This window comes from Microcaecilia unicolor, chromosome 8 (genome assembly GCF_901765095.1).
Source record: "Microcaecilia unicolor chromosome 8, aMicUni1.1, whole genome shotgun sequence".
NCBI classification, from domain to species: domain Eukaryota; kingdom Metazoa; phylum Chordata; class Amphibia; order Gymnophiona; family Siphonopidae; genus Microcaecilia; species Microcaecilia unicolor.
Genome location: NC_044038.1, coordinates 77,343,294 through 77,359,963, shown reverse-complemented (window position 1 = coordinate 77,359,963; position 16,670 = coordinate 77,343,294). Strand labels below are relative to the sequence as shown.

At 43.8% G+C, this 16,670-nt stretch overlaps 1 protein-coding gene across 1 annotated transcript in view; it reads left to right on the top strand.

Annotated features, from left to right (window-relative positions):
- The window catches only part of LOC115476025 (protein BTG3-like), a 41,439-nt gene extending 25,140 nt beyond the window's left edge, over positions 1 to 16,299 (top strand). Inside the window, exons 2-5 of the mRNA XM_030212134.1 lie at positions 2,828 to 3,037; positions 7,612 to 7,749; positions 12,863 to 13,076; positions 15,485 to 16,299. Coding sequence (XP_030067994.1) covers positions 2,828 to 3,037; positions 7,612 to 7,749; positions 12,863 to 13,076; positions 15,485 to 15,673 — 751 coding nt within the window. The 3' untranslated portion in view covers positions 15,674 to 16,299. The remainder of the gene's footprint in view (positions 1 to 2,827; positions 3,038 to 7,611; positions 7,750 to 12,862; positions 13,077 to 15,484) is intronic.
- Positions 16,300 to 16,670: the final 371 nt, after the last annotated feature.

Below are 16,670 nucleotides of genomic sequence, written 5' to 3'. Positions count from 1 at the left end.
GAATGTCCCTATCTTCTGAAATTACATTTGTAGCCTCAGAACAGAGAGCTTCCGGGAGGGGGAGGTTTCCAGTAAGCCTAACCTTATGTAAGAGGAAGCCTGGCTCAACCTCTCCCCTGATCTCATCATAAAGAGAATTAGCATAGAGTACTATACCATTGCAGAGCAATTACATGATCCACCTGCCTGTGTCTGTCTTACTTCTGGTGACTGGTCCACTGTTAACTGCATTTTGCATCATTCCTTTCCCTTGGGGTCCGGTTTATTGGGATCTGGGAGGGAGTGGGGCAGCAGCAGCTGCTTCTCCCTTCCTTCCAAATTCTAGGGTTGCCACCCTGCTCTTGTTATAGTAGCCTAGTGGTTAGTGCAGCAGACTTTGATCGTGGGGAACTGGGTTCAATTCCCACTGCAGCTCCTTGTGACTGTGGGCAAGTCACTTAACCCTCCATTGCCCCAGGTACAAAATAAGTACCTGTAAATATGTAAACCGCTTTGTATGTAGTTGCAAAATATCATAGAAAAGTGGTATATCAAGTCCCATTTCTCCTTTATTGTCTGGATGGGTTGCTCAAAGTCTGGTTTTACTCTACTGCATGTGAACTTGTGGTGCTCAGCTCTGTTAGGAGAGAAACCTTTTTATTTTCTCCAACTGAATAGACTGTTGGAAATAAATTGTGTCTATCTGTATATCCATCTGGGGACAAAATAAGGCTCCAAATTTTTAGTGAAACAGGACTAAATTTGGCACAGAAGAAAACTGAGGCAAAGACAAATTGAAGTTGAAAATTGACCATATTGGACCGAAGGCTCCAGAGAAATAATGGGTGTCTTTTACTAAGGCGCGCTCACGATTTTAGCACGTGCTAAAATTGTAGGTGCGCTAAATGTTAGAGACCCCAATGCATTCCTATGGGCGTCTCTAACGTTTAGCATGCCCACAATTTTAGCATGCGCTAAAAATGTGAGCGCACCTTAGTAAAAGACACCCAATGTCCTCTAAAAATGGCCCATTGCATTTCTAAGAGAGAGGCAGTTTCATCATCTGTAGAAAAGACACATCAATACACTGAAATATTGTGGTTAGGAGGAATTACTCCTTTCAAACTACCTCTCTGTTTCCTATACTCTCCTGGTCACACAGACGCAAAGAGCCAGCACAAATACACGCATGCTCACTCACAAACACCTGCAAAGATATATCCACAGATATACACTGTGTACAGATAAAACTGGATCCCTTATACAGTTTCAAAATACTTTGTAAATGTTTAAACATTCAGTATGACCTTTGAAAATACACTAGTCCAACCTTTAATAGGAAATTTCCTTAGCAAACACTTTACACTGTATGCCTTACTCTGTTGCAAAAATTTAATCGCAGCTTTATCTTCAGTAAATGCCATTTTGCTACATCAGATCTTAAATGGCCACTTTCTGAATGACATCATTAAGAAAACAGGGATCATCCAGTTTTTACATCATCTTGCAGTAATACCTGTCAATAACAGTAATAATTTTTTTTAGCAATAGTACATTTGTTTTTGGGTTATTTGGAAAAATGTTGGGAGTCCCTTTTTTCTGGACATCACACAAACAAAACATAGACACACAAACATAGCCACATTGAGCCTGCAAATAGGTGGGAAAATGTGGCATACATGCAACAAATAAATAAATACACCACATCCTTTGAAATCTGCTAATGACGACATCAAATGGTTCAATATTATCACAGTTGCTTTCATTTTTTTATTCTTTCCATACCAATAGAATGTTTGTTGCTGTTCCATTCAAATTACTCATGCCTCTCTACTCCAGATGAGATACACACAGATGCAAAACAGATACAAAAACATGTTCACACACAGACAGCTTGGAAAAAGCTCAGGGGGTCTTTTACTTAGGCTTGCTGGTGTTTTTAGCGCATGTTAAAAATAGGTGGACGCTAAACGCTAAAGATGCCCATAGGAATACATTGGCGTCTTTAGTGTTTAGCGTGCACCTATTTTTAATGCGCACTAAAAATGCCAGCGTGCCTTAGTAAAAGACCCTCTCCATGAGCTATGCTCTGCAATCTTTTCCTTCTTGTTTGTACCACTATAGGTCTATTCAGTACACTGACAGATAAAACCTTTATTCCCTAGGAGTTATATAATATGTATGAAGATTCATTCTTCAGACCAGGGATTATCAAACCCTGTCCTCAGAACACACCTAGCCAGTCAGGATATCCTCAATGAATATACATGAGGTAGATTTCCATATAATGAAGGCAGTGCATATAAATCTAGCTCATGCATATTCATTGGGAATATCCTGAAAACCAGATTGGCTAGGTATGTTTCAAGGACTCCCCTGCTTTAGACCCTGTTAATAAATTCAGTCTGCTGGAAGTTGAGCCCTTCAGTCTGTGACATAAGGGAAGGAATTTGGCTCTCACCTTTTTTTAGCTGTAGCTTGAGGGTGCAGTGCGGGATTAGGTGATTTGTCTAAGATCATAAGGAGCTGCAGTGGGATTTGAGCCAGACTTCCCTGGTTCTCAGCTTACTGCTCAAACCATTAGACTACTCCTCCTTGCCCATTATCCTGTTTCTGATAGTGATTTATTCCTGTCACAAGTACCTGACAGGACCCCAAAGAATAGATTCAAACCTTGTTCTCATACCTAGCAATAAGCGGTGACTTTCACAAGCCTGTTTAGCTAATAATGGTTTATAGACTTTTCCTCCATGAACTTGCCTAAATGTTTTTAAACCTAGGTGCCATGGCTGCTTTGTCAGAATTACCTTTGGAGAAAGTAGCACTGTAATTTGTCCCTTCATTGTAGGTTTGACCCAGCCGAAGGTCCACAGGTTCCCACAGAGATGAAGGAGGAGCTCTGTGCTGGCATTGATTACCTCATGAAAATGGTAAACAGGCACCAAAACCTGGACAGGAGCAAAGTGGAAGCCTTTGGGGAAAAGCTGATGGAGATCTTGAGCCGAAAATATACAGGTCATTGGTACCCTGAGAGCCCTGTGAAAGGACAGGCCTACAGGTAAGAACTCTCCTCTCTCTGACTTCTACTCATTATCATTTTTTTTCCTGTCCCAATTTACATACAGTCCTGATAAGCTTTCTTTGAGTCCTATTTTTTTTAGTTTATTTTACCTCTAGCCACAGTGCATTGTGTTATTTGTAGTCTTAGAAGGGTTAGTAGTATGCTCCAGACCATCAAGGATGATTTTCAACTATCGCTGAGTAATTTTACAGTAAATTGGTGTCAGGAGTGGGATTAGAATCTGGGTCTAAAATGCCTGTGCAATAAGCATGTTTTCAAAATGGCTGCCAAAACTTCCCTTGGTAGTCTCACAGGTCTCGTCAGCAAGGTTGGTCTTAGGCAGGGGCGACAGGAGCGGTTGCACAGGGCCTTGCACCTCCAGGGGCCCCATGGCGCTTCCTGTCGCTCCCTGCCATTGATCCTCAGCTGCTTTCCTTCCAGCCGCCCTGCATTTAAAAAGTCGCAGCGGCGGCAGCAAAAAAGCAGGCTCGCTTCTAACCTTTAAGCCTTCCCTTCTCTCTCAGCGTGCACTGTGCCACCTTTCTATGATACAATTTCCGGTTTCTGGTTTCCGCAAAGGCAGCACAGTGCACGCTGAGAGAGAAGGAAAGGCTTAGAGGCTAGAGGCGAGCCTACTTTTTTGCTGCTGCTGCCACCACTGCGACTGTTTAAACACAGGGCGGCTGGAAGGAAAGCAGCTTAGGAAAACTGAGGGCCATGATGGGGCTGGGGCTGAAAAGGGGGGTAAGTTAAGTTGGGGGCTGGGGTAGGTGAGTCACTGGACATGGAGGGGAGGGCAGAGGAGAATTGTTGGACATGGATGGGATGGGATGGGAGGGCAGGGGACAGAGGAGAATCACTGGATGTGGCTGAGAGGGAAGGACAGGGGGGCAAAGGAGAATCACTGGGCATGGATGGGTGGGGAGGGCAGGGGAGAGAGGAGAGTTGCTGGAAATGGATGGATGGAGGGGAGGGCAGGAGAAATGCTGGACATGGATGGAAGGGGAGGGCAGAGGACAGAGGAAAATCACTGGATGTGGATGAGGGGGGAGGACAGGGGGCAAAGGAGAATCACTGGACATAGATGGGAGGGGAGGGCAGGGGAGAGAAGAGGGTTGCTATGGAGGGGAGGGCAGGAGAAATGCTGGATATGGATGGAAGTGAGGGAAGACAGGAAGGAGATGCACATGGATGGAGGGGAGAGGAGAAATTCTGGACACGGATGGAGGAGAAGGGAAAGTGAAATGCTGGATATGGATGGAGGGGAGGGAAGAGAGAGGACGTGAGATGAAGTGAGATGAACATGGATGGAGGGGAGGAGAGAGAGGAGAAATGCTGGAGATGGATGGAGAAGAGGGAAGAGAGAGGAAGGAGATGCATACTGACGGAGATGAGGGAAAGGGAAAAAAGGAGAAAAACTGCACATGGCTGGAGAAAATAGGCAAAAGCTGGATCCAGTCTATATCTCCTCCAGTCAAGTCTGCGGAGGACCCAGCTTTTACCTATGATGTAGGGCAAGAAATGAAGAAGAAAGGAGGAAAGTAAAAAAATAAATGAAAAGGAAGCCCTGGAAGTGGAGTTGAGGGAGCAGATAGAGAGCAGCAGAATCAGAGACTGGGACCAACATGATCAGAAAAACAAAGTCACAAGTCATTTTATTTTCATTTAGTGTTTGGAATATGTCCAATTTGAGAATTTACATCTGCTGTCTTATTTTGCAATGTATAGCAATGTTCTGTTTTTTCTGGTATTGTGCTGCATGCAGTCTGTATGCTAATTTGGTTTGTGTCATTTTGGGTATACTGGAGCTGTAACAGCTTACAGAAATGATTTATAATGAAAAAAAAAAGTTATTTTTCTTCTCCTGTGCTGGTGTAATGTTTTCAGTGATTACTGTTTATATGCGCTATGGCTGGTAAAATGGTGTGGCTAAATGTGCCAACATAGTCCAGCACACTATTAGCAGCCAAGTTCATACAAAGTTAATTATGTTCAGTGGAAAATAAATCTGTTGGCTCAGGCTGCTTGCTATGTGAATAGACAATCACTGTTTCATTATTGCTACCAAGTATTACATATTAAGGGGATTCATTTTAATTCATTTATCTAGTCCTTACATGCACATGGTTTTGCTTTTTAAACCCAAAGGTTTCATAGTATAGCATTTTTCATGTTTGAATTCGTTTTTGTCTACAAGTTTTGCTTGATTTGTCTTTATTTGAAATAAAAGAAAATGTTTAAAACATATTAGTCAACAAGGGGCGGGGCTGGGGGGGTGGGACTGGGGGGGGGGCCCAGCGAACTGATCTGCACAGGGCCCCGCAGTTGCTATGACCAGCCCTGCTCGTCAGTCTCACAAGACTGCCACAGGAAGTCTCAGCAACCATTTTTAAAACACGGCAGCATCAGGCACAGGCAGAGTAGCAGCAGCAGGCAGGAAAGAATGGGATTCTTTCCTGCCCCCACAGAGGCCACTAGACCACCAGGGCCTTTCAAGGCAGGACCGCCAGAGAGGGCTGCAGTGTGCGGTGGTGGCGGGCAACCGGGCAGAGCCTCTGGGCCTCCTACAGCCTCTGGGCCCTCGGGCACTGCCCGATTGCCCAAATGGTCAGCCAGCACTTAGCCAGTTGTGCCTATATTTAGCACTTAACTAGCCAAGGTGACCACATAAAAGTCAATCCTGTCTTTATGCAGTGCCCCATAGCTGGTTAAGTTCTGAATCTGTGTAGAAATGCAGTTTAATTTAGGGCAGCAAAGAGGCATCTAATTTAGACTGCATAACTATACAGATTGCGGCTGAATATCACTACTATCCATTAAGCCAGTAGTAATCACCACTCTCCAAGTTTATTCAGCATCACTCACCATCCATAGAGTGATGCTAAATGTATGGAATAGATTTAAATGCCGCTGCCAGCGTTTCAAAATACTGCTGACCATGGCGTTTCAATATTGACCCGAGTGATCCCAAAAGACTGAATAAGAGAGATCACTGGTGATAGAAACAAGTTGAAAATGGAATCTTGGAAGACTGCAGAGGATGATAGGTAAAATCTATAAAGGGTGTCTTCCAATATTCTTGGAAATTTTGTTTGTTCAGATAAGATTAGAACTAATTGAGACAGGAAACCTCAAGACCAATATCCATGAGCTTGGAGATGAGAAGAGTGACTGATTAAATGAAAAGCCACATTCATGTCTAATGAAACCAGAAGGACATCCGAATCCCCATCAAGTTACTTGTGGATGTAGGCTACCATTCCCACTTGCACTTATTCTGTACTGTGGTGGGGTCGAAAGCCTGGCTGTCTTGGGTGAAGTGCATTGTATTTATTAATGAAATCTAATAGTTAAGTGAACACAACTTACTCAGGAACTCTGGAAATGAACAGGAAATTGAAAATTAGGTGATAGTAAGGGTTGATGGATCATAGGAGATATATTGTTTACCTGAGAGTGGAGTGGAGGAGTGGCCTAGTGGTGGACTTTGGTCCTGGGGAACTGGGTTCAATTCCCACTGCAGGCACAGGCAGCTCCTTGTGACTCTGGGCAAGTCAGTTAACCCTCCATTGCCCCAGGTACAAATAAGTACCTGTATATAATATGTAAGCCACATTGAACCTGCTATGAGTGGGAAAGCTTGGGGTACAAATGTAAGGAAAAAAAAATTCTAGCTTCATACCAAACAGTAGGAACTAAACCTGAAATAAGCTCATACTGAGATGAAGATGAGGGACAAGTACATAAGAGAATTTCTTAATCGGTTGGAATAGAAGGGGATCAGCTTGGGAGAATGTGGCTTTCATGGTGACTAATGTTTTCTTCAAGTTCATCAAAGAGAGGAGGTTGAAAGCTGTAAGTGTACACAAGTCTTTAGAGGTCGGGTAAGGACTAGGCAAGAGGTCCATAATGAGGCTAAGGTTTTATAGGCAAGCAGAAAAAGTAGAAAGTGTGACATGAACTCCAACATAGAAAGTATCAATCAAAACACCTTTATTACACCAAACATAGACCGGCACGGGGGCCGTGTTTCGGCAGGAAAAAACGCCTGTCTCAGGGGTCAAAGATGGTGAGACCAAAAAGTGAATGGTGCCTGTGGTGAAATTATCTTTGTTCAATTGTGTATGATGGAATCACTGTAATGTAATCTTAGATCCAAAAACGCAAACCAAAAAATGTCTTGGGACCAAAACATTTTTCTGTTAACGTTTTTGGATCTAAGATTACATTACAGTGATTTGACCCCTGAGACAGACGTTTTTTCCCTCCAAAACACAGCCCTGTGTCGGGTCTATGTTTGGTGCAATAAAGATGTTTTGATTGATACTTCCTACGTTGGAGTTCGTGTCATACTTTCTACTTTTTCTGTTTGCCTTGGGCTTTCTGTAGAGATGTTATCCTGTTGTGGACTCTGATAAGGGTTTATAGACATCAGAAATGGATAGAGATTGGATTGAAGCCCCAATGTCCTGCACCTTCAGGAAAATTGAGACAAGGCTATCTTATGTCACATGTGTGATATTTGGTTAGTGTCATATCTCTGTACTGATCCTCTTTCTATCTTCCCACAGGTGTATCAGAATTAACCGGAAGCAGCAGGTGGATGACTGCCTCCTGCAGGCGTGCGAGAGTAGTGGTCTACAGTATTCAGAGCTAGCACTGCCCAAAGAAATGTCACTTTGGATTGACCCCAAAGAAGTCAGCTGCCGGTGAGTCCTGACACATGAAGGTAGTGGGGGTGAAGAGTGGGCTAAATTACTGCAGCACTAAAGTGCCAGATCAAAACACTACTAAATCCCTTTCTTGTCTGGATAGCTGGGGTGGGTTGCTTTTAGTAACTCATTAAAAGGGTTATAAGGAGATCTGGACCGGAATCAGCTTACCCTGGGAGGCTATTTACACACAAAATACACTCACTCCACACTCCTCTTTTTCTCAATAAGACAGCCCAGCCAGAATTTGGAGTTCTGAACCCGAGATTTTATTTAACATAAAGTAAGCAAAATAAGAAACAGTCCTTCTCAGTAACAACAGTATAGGCAGAGGCTTAGAGCAAAAATTAGTTTCTAACATTCTCCCATGTGCTTGTTCAGAGCTCTCTGTGGAGGCTCCAAAGAAAACCTCTAGTCACAATGGGGGAGATTCTATATATGATGCCTAAAAAAATAGCACAGCAATCAATGCTGACTAAATATATTCTATAAGCAGCACCTAAATCTACACACCTCCATGAAATCCTAGCAAGTAGATTTAAACGCACTGGGGCCATATTCTATAACTACGTGTGTAAATTTCAAAACGCCCATGAAATGCCCATTTCCCCACCTATAGCCACACTCCTTTTTGCCTGTGCACGTTAGAATTTAGGCAGACTACATTATAGAATGCACTTAATGAGTTGTCTGCGTAACTTCTAAATATTGCCAATCAGTGCTCATTATTGCTTGTTAAGAGCTGTTATCAATGCTGATTAGCTTGTTAATCCAATTAAGTTATGCGCATTGTTATAGAATACGCATAGATTTTGGCGCGAATCTCTAGGCACGCTACATAGAATCCAGGGAAATTTCCTTATCTAGCAAGGAATCTTCCTCAGATGGGAATTTTGTTGTAACTTCTTTATAATAGTAGATCCCAGGAACTTTTTCTTATTTCCTCCTGCTCCTCCAGGTTGAACCTTTTGTACCTTCTTTAATTTCTCCCACCGCCTTCTTCTTTAACTCTCCTTTACAGGATGTGGAAATGGGTTGGTTCCCTGTTCCAGCTTACATCTAAGGATTAGTGCAGCAGCTTTCCTTGCTCTGTCACTGCCTTTCACCCCTTGCCTCTCCAGGTGCAATGGCTGTGTTAGCCAAGGACTCTCTTCCCTTTGCAGTAAGGTATAACAGTTGAGGAAGCAGGAGTCAAAGACAAGAAACTGGGCATGGGTTATATACCAGTAGATTCCCTCTAAGACCCTTCTGGTCAGGAGAGACCTCCCTCATTTTTAGAAACTGTGGGGATATTTACAAATCAGTGTCCATTACCCTGTAGAGTCACGAGAGGTCTCTGTGATCTCTAATGGAGCAGAACACTACTATATCAAATACTATTGGTCCAGTATTCAGGAGATGGCGGTCAATGTTTTTGTAAAGGTTGACCACTGCTGACTTAAATATAACCGGATATTCAGTGTCGGACTATATCTAAGCACTGGCATGAATATCTAGTTTTTGGCAGTTGCCGGAAGTAATGCGGGCATAAGTACTTAAGTATTGCCATACTAGGAAAGACCAAAGGTTCATCAAGCCCAGCAAAAAGAATGTTGGGTATCATTAGGAAAGGAATTGAAAACAAAAATAAGGATATTATTCTGCCATTGTATCGCTCCATGGTGCGACCGCACCTTGAGTATTGTGTTCAATTCTGGTTGCCGCACTTCAAAAAAGACATAGTGGAATTGGAAAAGGTGCAGAGAAGGGCGACAAAGATGATACAAGGAATGGGATGACTTCCCTATCAGGATAGGCTGAAGAGGCTGGGGCTCTTCAGCTTGGAGAAAGGGCGGCTGAGGGGAGATATGATAGAGGTCTATAAGATAATGAGTGGAATGGAACGGGTCAATGTGGAGCGTCTGTTTACGCTTTCCAAAAATACTAGGACAAGGGGGCATGTGATGAAGCTGCAGTGTGGTAAATTTAAAACGAATCGGAGGAAATTTTTCTTTACTCAACTTGTAGTTAAACTCTGGAATTCACTGCCGGAAAAGCTGGTTAAGGCGGTTAACTGAGCGGACTTCAAAAAAGGGTTGGACGGCTTCCTGGAGGAAAAAGCTATAGAATGTTATTGAATGGATGAGGGAAATTCTTAGGAAATTTAAAAACTACAAGTCCCTGTTAGCAAGTGGATAAGTCTAGGCCTGGATCAGCCCACCCACCTGCCAGGGTTTCTAGTTCCTGTTCTTAGGAAATTCACAACTACAAGTCCATGTGAGCAAGTGGATAAGATTAGGCCTGGATCAGCCTGCACTAAAAAGGTGGAGCCTGCCTGGGGACTCTGGTGACCTCAGTAGGCAGTTCTTACATGTCTCCACTCCCTTATCCCTAGACAATCTTTCTCTCTCTACAAACAAAATTCACTATAACAAGCAAAGTGTTTTGCCAGAAAGTGGAGGATGAACAGGACAAGAAGGCAGCTGTAGAGGTTTGAAGTGACCCGTTTCAAGGAGGGAAATATTGGCCCAGTCCCAGATTTTTGCCAATCTCATCCTTATACGTTATCATTTCACTGGTTTCAATGAGTAGAATCAAGGACTACAAATCCTACACTGCTTTGGAATGTAAGTTTAAAAGGATCAATAACATTGTTCCATTAAAGGCTACTCAACAATCTTTCACAGTTCTTGACAACTGTGATATTCCCTAGCTTAAATCTAAACAAATTCCATTATAGTATAACCCCCAGTATAAAAATTGGTCATCAAACAATATCATGGCCTTTATGGTAGTAAAAAATATTGACTCATATAAGAAAAGGAGATCTCTTGTCATCGTTCCAGGACTTACAACCACATTATGGATTGCCTCAATCTCACTATTATAAATGGTTTCAGTTGAGACATAGTATTGCTACTATGCCCAATAAAGCTAAAGACTCTTAAGAATCTAACATTCAGCAATTTTTTAAAGATTGGATTAGTTGAAGGGCACGTGGAGGGACATTTTTGATATGACGTAGCAAATATGGCCATTTTCAAACCAGAAAAACATCAACGGTTTGTTTCAAAAATGTCCATTTGTTAGATGTTTTGTGCCTGTTTGGACCATTTTTGAAAAAGAAAAAGTCCAAGGGAAAAACGCACAAAAGCAAGCCATTGGGATATATGGGGGGGGGGGGGGGGGGGCAGCATTCTTAGCAGACTGGCCACACAGAGCAGTGGGGCACCCTAGGGGGCACTGCAGTGCACTTCACATAAAAGATCCAAGGTATAGTATTTCTAGGATGGGCGGGACAAATTGCTTGTTCTTTTGGCCGCTGTCGGTGACAGGGTGCTGGACTCGATGGCTCCTTGGTCTGTCCCAGCATGGCGATGCTTATATACCTGGCAAGATCCCAAAAAAGTACAAAACATTTTATACCGCTTATCCCAGAAACAGTGGATTTTCCCCAAGTCCATTCAATAATGGTCTATGGACTTTTCCTTTAGGAAGCTGTCCAAACATTTTTAAAACTCCGCTAAGCTAAACGCCTTTACCACATTCTCTGGCAACGAATTCCAGAGTTTAATTACACGTTGCGTGAAGAAAAATTTTCTCCGATTCGTTTTAAATTTACTACGTTGTAGCTTCATCGCATGCCCCCAGTCCTAGTATTTTTGGAAAGCGTAAACAGACGCTTCACATCTACCCGTTCAACTCCACTCATTATTTTATAGACCTCTATCATATCTCCCCTCAGCCGCCTTTTCTCCAAGCTGAAGAGCCCTAGCCGCTTTGGCCTTTTCTCATAGGGAAGTCATCCCATCCCCTTTATCATTTTCGTTGCCACTTCTCTGCACCTTTTCTAATTCCACTATATCTTTTTTGAGATGCGGCGACCAGAATTGAACACAATATTCGAGGTGCGGTCGCACCATGGAGCGACACAAAGGCATTATAACATCCTCATTTTTGTTTTCCATTCCTTTCCTAATAATACCTAACATTCTATTTGCTTTCTTAGCCGCAGCAGCACACTGAGCAGAAAGTTTCAATGTATCATCAACGACGACACCTAGATCCCTTTCTTGGTCCGCGACTCCTAACATGGAGCCTTTCATGATGTAGCTATAATTCGGGTTCCTCTTTCCCACATGCATCACTTTGCAGTTGCTCACATTAAGCGTCATCTGCCATTTAGACGCCCAGTCTCCCAGTCTCGTAAGATCCTCTTGTAATTTTTCACAATCCTTCCGTGATTTTAACGACTTTGAATAACTTTGTTTCATCAGCAAATTTAATTACCTCACTAGTTACTCCCATCTCTAGGTCATTTATAAATATGTTAAAAAGCAGCGGTCCCAGCACAGACCCCAGGGGAACCCCACTAACTACCCTTCTCCATTGAGAATACTGACCATTTAACCCTACTCTCTGTTTTCTATCTTTTAACCAGTTTTTAATCCACAATAGAATACTACCTCCTATCCCATGACTCTCCAATTTCCTCTGGAGTCTTTCATGAGGTACTTTGTCAAACGCCTGCTGAAAATCCAGATACACAATATCAACCGGCTCACCTTTATCCACAGCCAGTATTTAGTGCCATACCCACATAGCTAACCAGACACAATTATGACTGCTGTTTAAGGAGTTCTACTTTATCAGTTATCTCTAAAGGGACTGGAATTGAATATTGCCAATGCCTGAATAGCTCCCAGCTCTGCCCAAACTCTGTCCCCAGACCACCCAATCACTGCCCAGACAGTGTTACAGTGGTCAGATGCAATATGCAATGGCACTGCCTGGTTAAGTGCCACTGAATATCCCCTTCCAACCCGCATAACGTGATTTAAGTGAGCAGGAGTCTCTGCTGCCCACTTAAATTATTTTGAATATCAGGCCCTATGTGAATACTGTGCTATGTTGCGCCAGACCAGGGGCTTAATTTATAGACAAAAAGGAAATGGAACTGTGGAGCTGGGGGCGGGGACAGGAGCAATGGGAGAAGGGCGGGGGGGGGGGGGGGCTGGATTAGGAAACAGAGTGACTGTTCTCTGCTCTTCTTCAGGCTCACCCCCTGGTTTTCTCTTCCTTGCAAACTGCCTGGTGATGTGGTACTGATTTCTGTTTGTCTTTTTCCAAGGCTGGGGGAAAACAGCTGTCACTTCCAAGTCAGATTCCCTGAGGTCAAGGACAAAGATATAGAGAAAAGAAGCCCCTCAGAGCAAGAGACCTCCGATTATCATTCCGAAGGCTCTGATTCACAGGCTGACAGCTCCGATGATGATGAGAGCACCAGGAAAAAGAAGGAGAAACAGGTCCAGCTGGAGACTTCTGCGAAAGGTTCCACAAAGCAGGTATGAGGGTAGTGGGGAAAAGAGAAGTTCCTGCCACCACTAGAGACCCAGAGGGGTAGCTCCTGATTTCAGCCAAACATGGTTTGGGGAGTTGGTGGGTGTTTGAAGTGATCAGATAACATATTGTTCTCCTATTCTGTTGATGGGAAAAGACCTTGAGGAACTGGGCCTCAGAGGAAATGAGCCTGAGTGGGCCCTGGAAATAGCAACTAGGTATCTCAGCGCTGCTTTATATGGAACAATCTTGTTTGTTAAGAAATTGTCCTTTATTTTGCTTAAGCAAGAGCAGCGTGCACAACTGTCCTAGTTTTCAATCTAGCCACTCATGGAAAATGATGCATGTGGTCAGATCTAGGATTTTAGAAAGGAAGGTGTAGGCAGTGTTGTGTATTATCAGCCTCCTACTCTGACCTCTCCTCCCCACACCCTTTCCACCCACACACTTTCTACCCCTTCCAGGTTCTTGTTCATCTCTTTCTTAGGTTTCTCTCCATCCCCACCTTCTCTCACGTGTTTCTCTCTATCTCCCATTGCCCTTAATTAATCACCATCTCCTTCCTTAATGCCCAAAAGATTCTTCTCCTTCTTCTGTGCTCTCAAGCCCCTCTCCAACATCCTCTCTCCTGTGCTAGAATCCTCTTTGTGCCCCTGCCCTTGGTTTCCTCTCACTGTCTCCTCTTCTTTCACTTAGATTCTTCTTTCACTTAGATCTCCTCCATCTCCCCTCCTCTCCTTCCCATTGCTTTCTTGGGATATGAGCAGAGTGGACACATGATGTGTGTGCACCCTGCCCTCTTGGCTTCTCTTCCACATGAGGACTGTTTCCTTTATAGTCTGGACACACAGGAGCAAGACAGAGGAGGAGAAGCAGAGATTGGCTGTATGTAGCTATTTTGTTCCCATGCTACCAGCTTGCTATTGTAGACCCTGATCCGTCTGCCAGAGAGGAGGGTTGGTGAAGAAAGGTCAACCGTTTGAAAGTGGTAATGTTAATATGACTTTTATCAAAGGGTGTTCTCTGAGGTGGTGACAGAGGGTCATCCCACCGGGTTGACTGCAACTAAAAAAGCCAGCCTGGAGAGAAGGGTCCCTGAGGATGTGGGAAAAGGAGGAAACCCCCTACCTGGCCTGTCTGATAGAGCTTCTGCATGAAGTTAAGCAACCTAGTAACTCTCTACCCTTTCTCCTTCAGACACAGCATTATGAGGTCAGGGCTGGCCCTGTCACTTTGTTGGCTAGGCATCCTTCCAGGGTGGCAGTGTTCAGGGGGTGGCAGGGTAGTCCTGGCAATACAGCAGCAATGAGCCTTTGAATACATGCATGTGCTCAAGGCCAGCTGTGTCCCGCCCTTCTCTGACAGAAAGTTTGCATTGGGGGGGGGGGGGTGCTGCTGCAGGTCTGTAGCTCATATGGTACTCAAAGGCCCTGTGTCACATTTCCTTCTCAGGTGAGGAGGATGGAAGTAACAGCAGCAGCAGGGAAAGGAAAGGGGAGGGGAGGGGAAGAGAGATGCTGGATACCAGGGGAGGGAAGAAGAGATGTTGGATATGGTGGGGGGGGGGGGGGGGGGGAGTGGCAGAAAGATGGGAAAGAGAGGTGTAGGATACAGTGGGAGGAGAGGGGAAAGAGTGATGCTGGTCTATGGGAGAGTACATGGCTGAATGTTTATTTAGGGTGTTACATGCCCTTGTGCCGGCCCTGCACAAGATGCATTACAAACATGTCTGTCTGTTGCTTTCCATCCTCCTCACCTCTAGCTTTTTTGTCTACTCTTTTTCTTGTGATCCATACTGGCCACTATTGCACAACTATTGCACAACCAGTGGCAGTGGTGCTTTCTGTCTGAGTCTAGCCCCTTAAAGGTTCCGGAGCTTATGAGCTACTGGTAGTTTTAATTTCTTTATTGTTTTCAAATTTACAAAATAAACACTTATAAAACAGTAACCCAGCCATGTAATTACAGAGATTGCATTATTCCTTATATACAAAATAAAATATTCCCAACTTCTCTTAGTTTTGCATTCTCTAAAATAAGTAGAAATATAATAAACGATAAGAAAATATAGGTTGCTTTCTTAGACCACAATCCTAGATGGGGGTAAGGAGAAAACTATTTTAAGGAGAAACTACTGGTAGTTTTAAAGATGCTGGTCTGTGAACCTCTGTGCTTTTAAGGGTTCTAACTGAGCTGGAGGTATAAATTGCCAGTACCCCACACTTTACTAAAGTGTGCTAAGTTTCCTGCTGCGGTCAATTAATGTGATTTTGAGAAGTATAGTTAAATAACACAAACCCTGCAGTGGAGGTAGCTTCTCAACATTGCATGCCACTAGAACTTGAATAGTTAAAAATGCACCAATTACCTCACCCAGACTCATTTCTGTCACTCTCCTTTTTTTTTTCTACAGAGACTTGAATATTTCTACCACCCTGCTCAAGCAAATCCAGTCTTCCTCCCCTTCAGCAGAAGAGGTGTGAGTCTCATCCCCACTTACCAGCCTGTCACCCTCTACTACATCTACCCCAAACTCCAGAAATTCTGCCCCCAGCCTCTGCCTCATGCCAGGCGTCAGAAACAGAAAACTGTGAAATCCTGAGTTTCCATGCAGGAGGGGGTGAGGCCTCCACTAACTCTATCCTGGCCACAAAAGGACAAAAAAAATCTGGCTGCCTGGTCCCTTCCTGTGCCATCTTAACACCAAAGAGGCCTACTTGTGAGGGCAAATATATGATTTAAAATAGGGGCTTTTTGCTTCTAAGTTGGAGGCTAGTGGGAATACATCAGATCAAATTTAAGTTAGACGTAAAGAATTCTATCTTCTGTGGGGTCTTTATACACTGAATGAACTGCTCACTAATGACCTTTTCTGTAGTACGTAAGTGTTTTGATGTCAGAGAACTAACTAAGAGAGGGCCTGGAGAGGAAGGGAGAAAAACCAGACTTCTATTTGCAAAAACCAAGATGTTGTTTTGAAGAGGTTGCCTAAAAAGAGCTCACTAAAGTGACATTTCTCTGAAGATTTGTTGAGATTGGCAACAGCATAGATTAATGTGGTTCCCAAGGGTTTTCAGAGCAGTGCCAGATTTTCTGGAACTTTGCTGGTGTCTCAGACACATTTGGCTAATTCAGGGCTGCCGAAAGGCAGAGTTGGGCCCAGGGCAAACAAGGCCCCCACCCCTAGGGTTACCATATGGCTCCAGAAAAAGGAGAACGGATTGAGTCAGCCGGGTTTTACTTCCATTGATTTCCATTGAAAGCAATGGAAGTAAAACCCGGCTGGCTCAATTACTTCCATTGAAAGCAATGGAAGTAAAACCCGGCTGGCTCAATCCGTCCTCCTTTTTCTGGAGCCACACCCCTATGGTCTGCCATTTTATTTATTTTTATTTTTGTTACATTTGTACCCCGCGCTTTCCACACATGGCAGACTCAATGCGGCTTACATGGGGCAATGGAGGGTTAAGTGACTTACCCAGAGTCACCTCTGTCCCTCTCCCCATTACCTGCTTACTGGCATCTCTTTCCTTCCCTTCACACAGGCTAGCATCTCTTCCCCTTCCCCCCTGCAGTCTGGTATCAGTGTCATCCTTCCT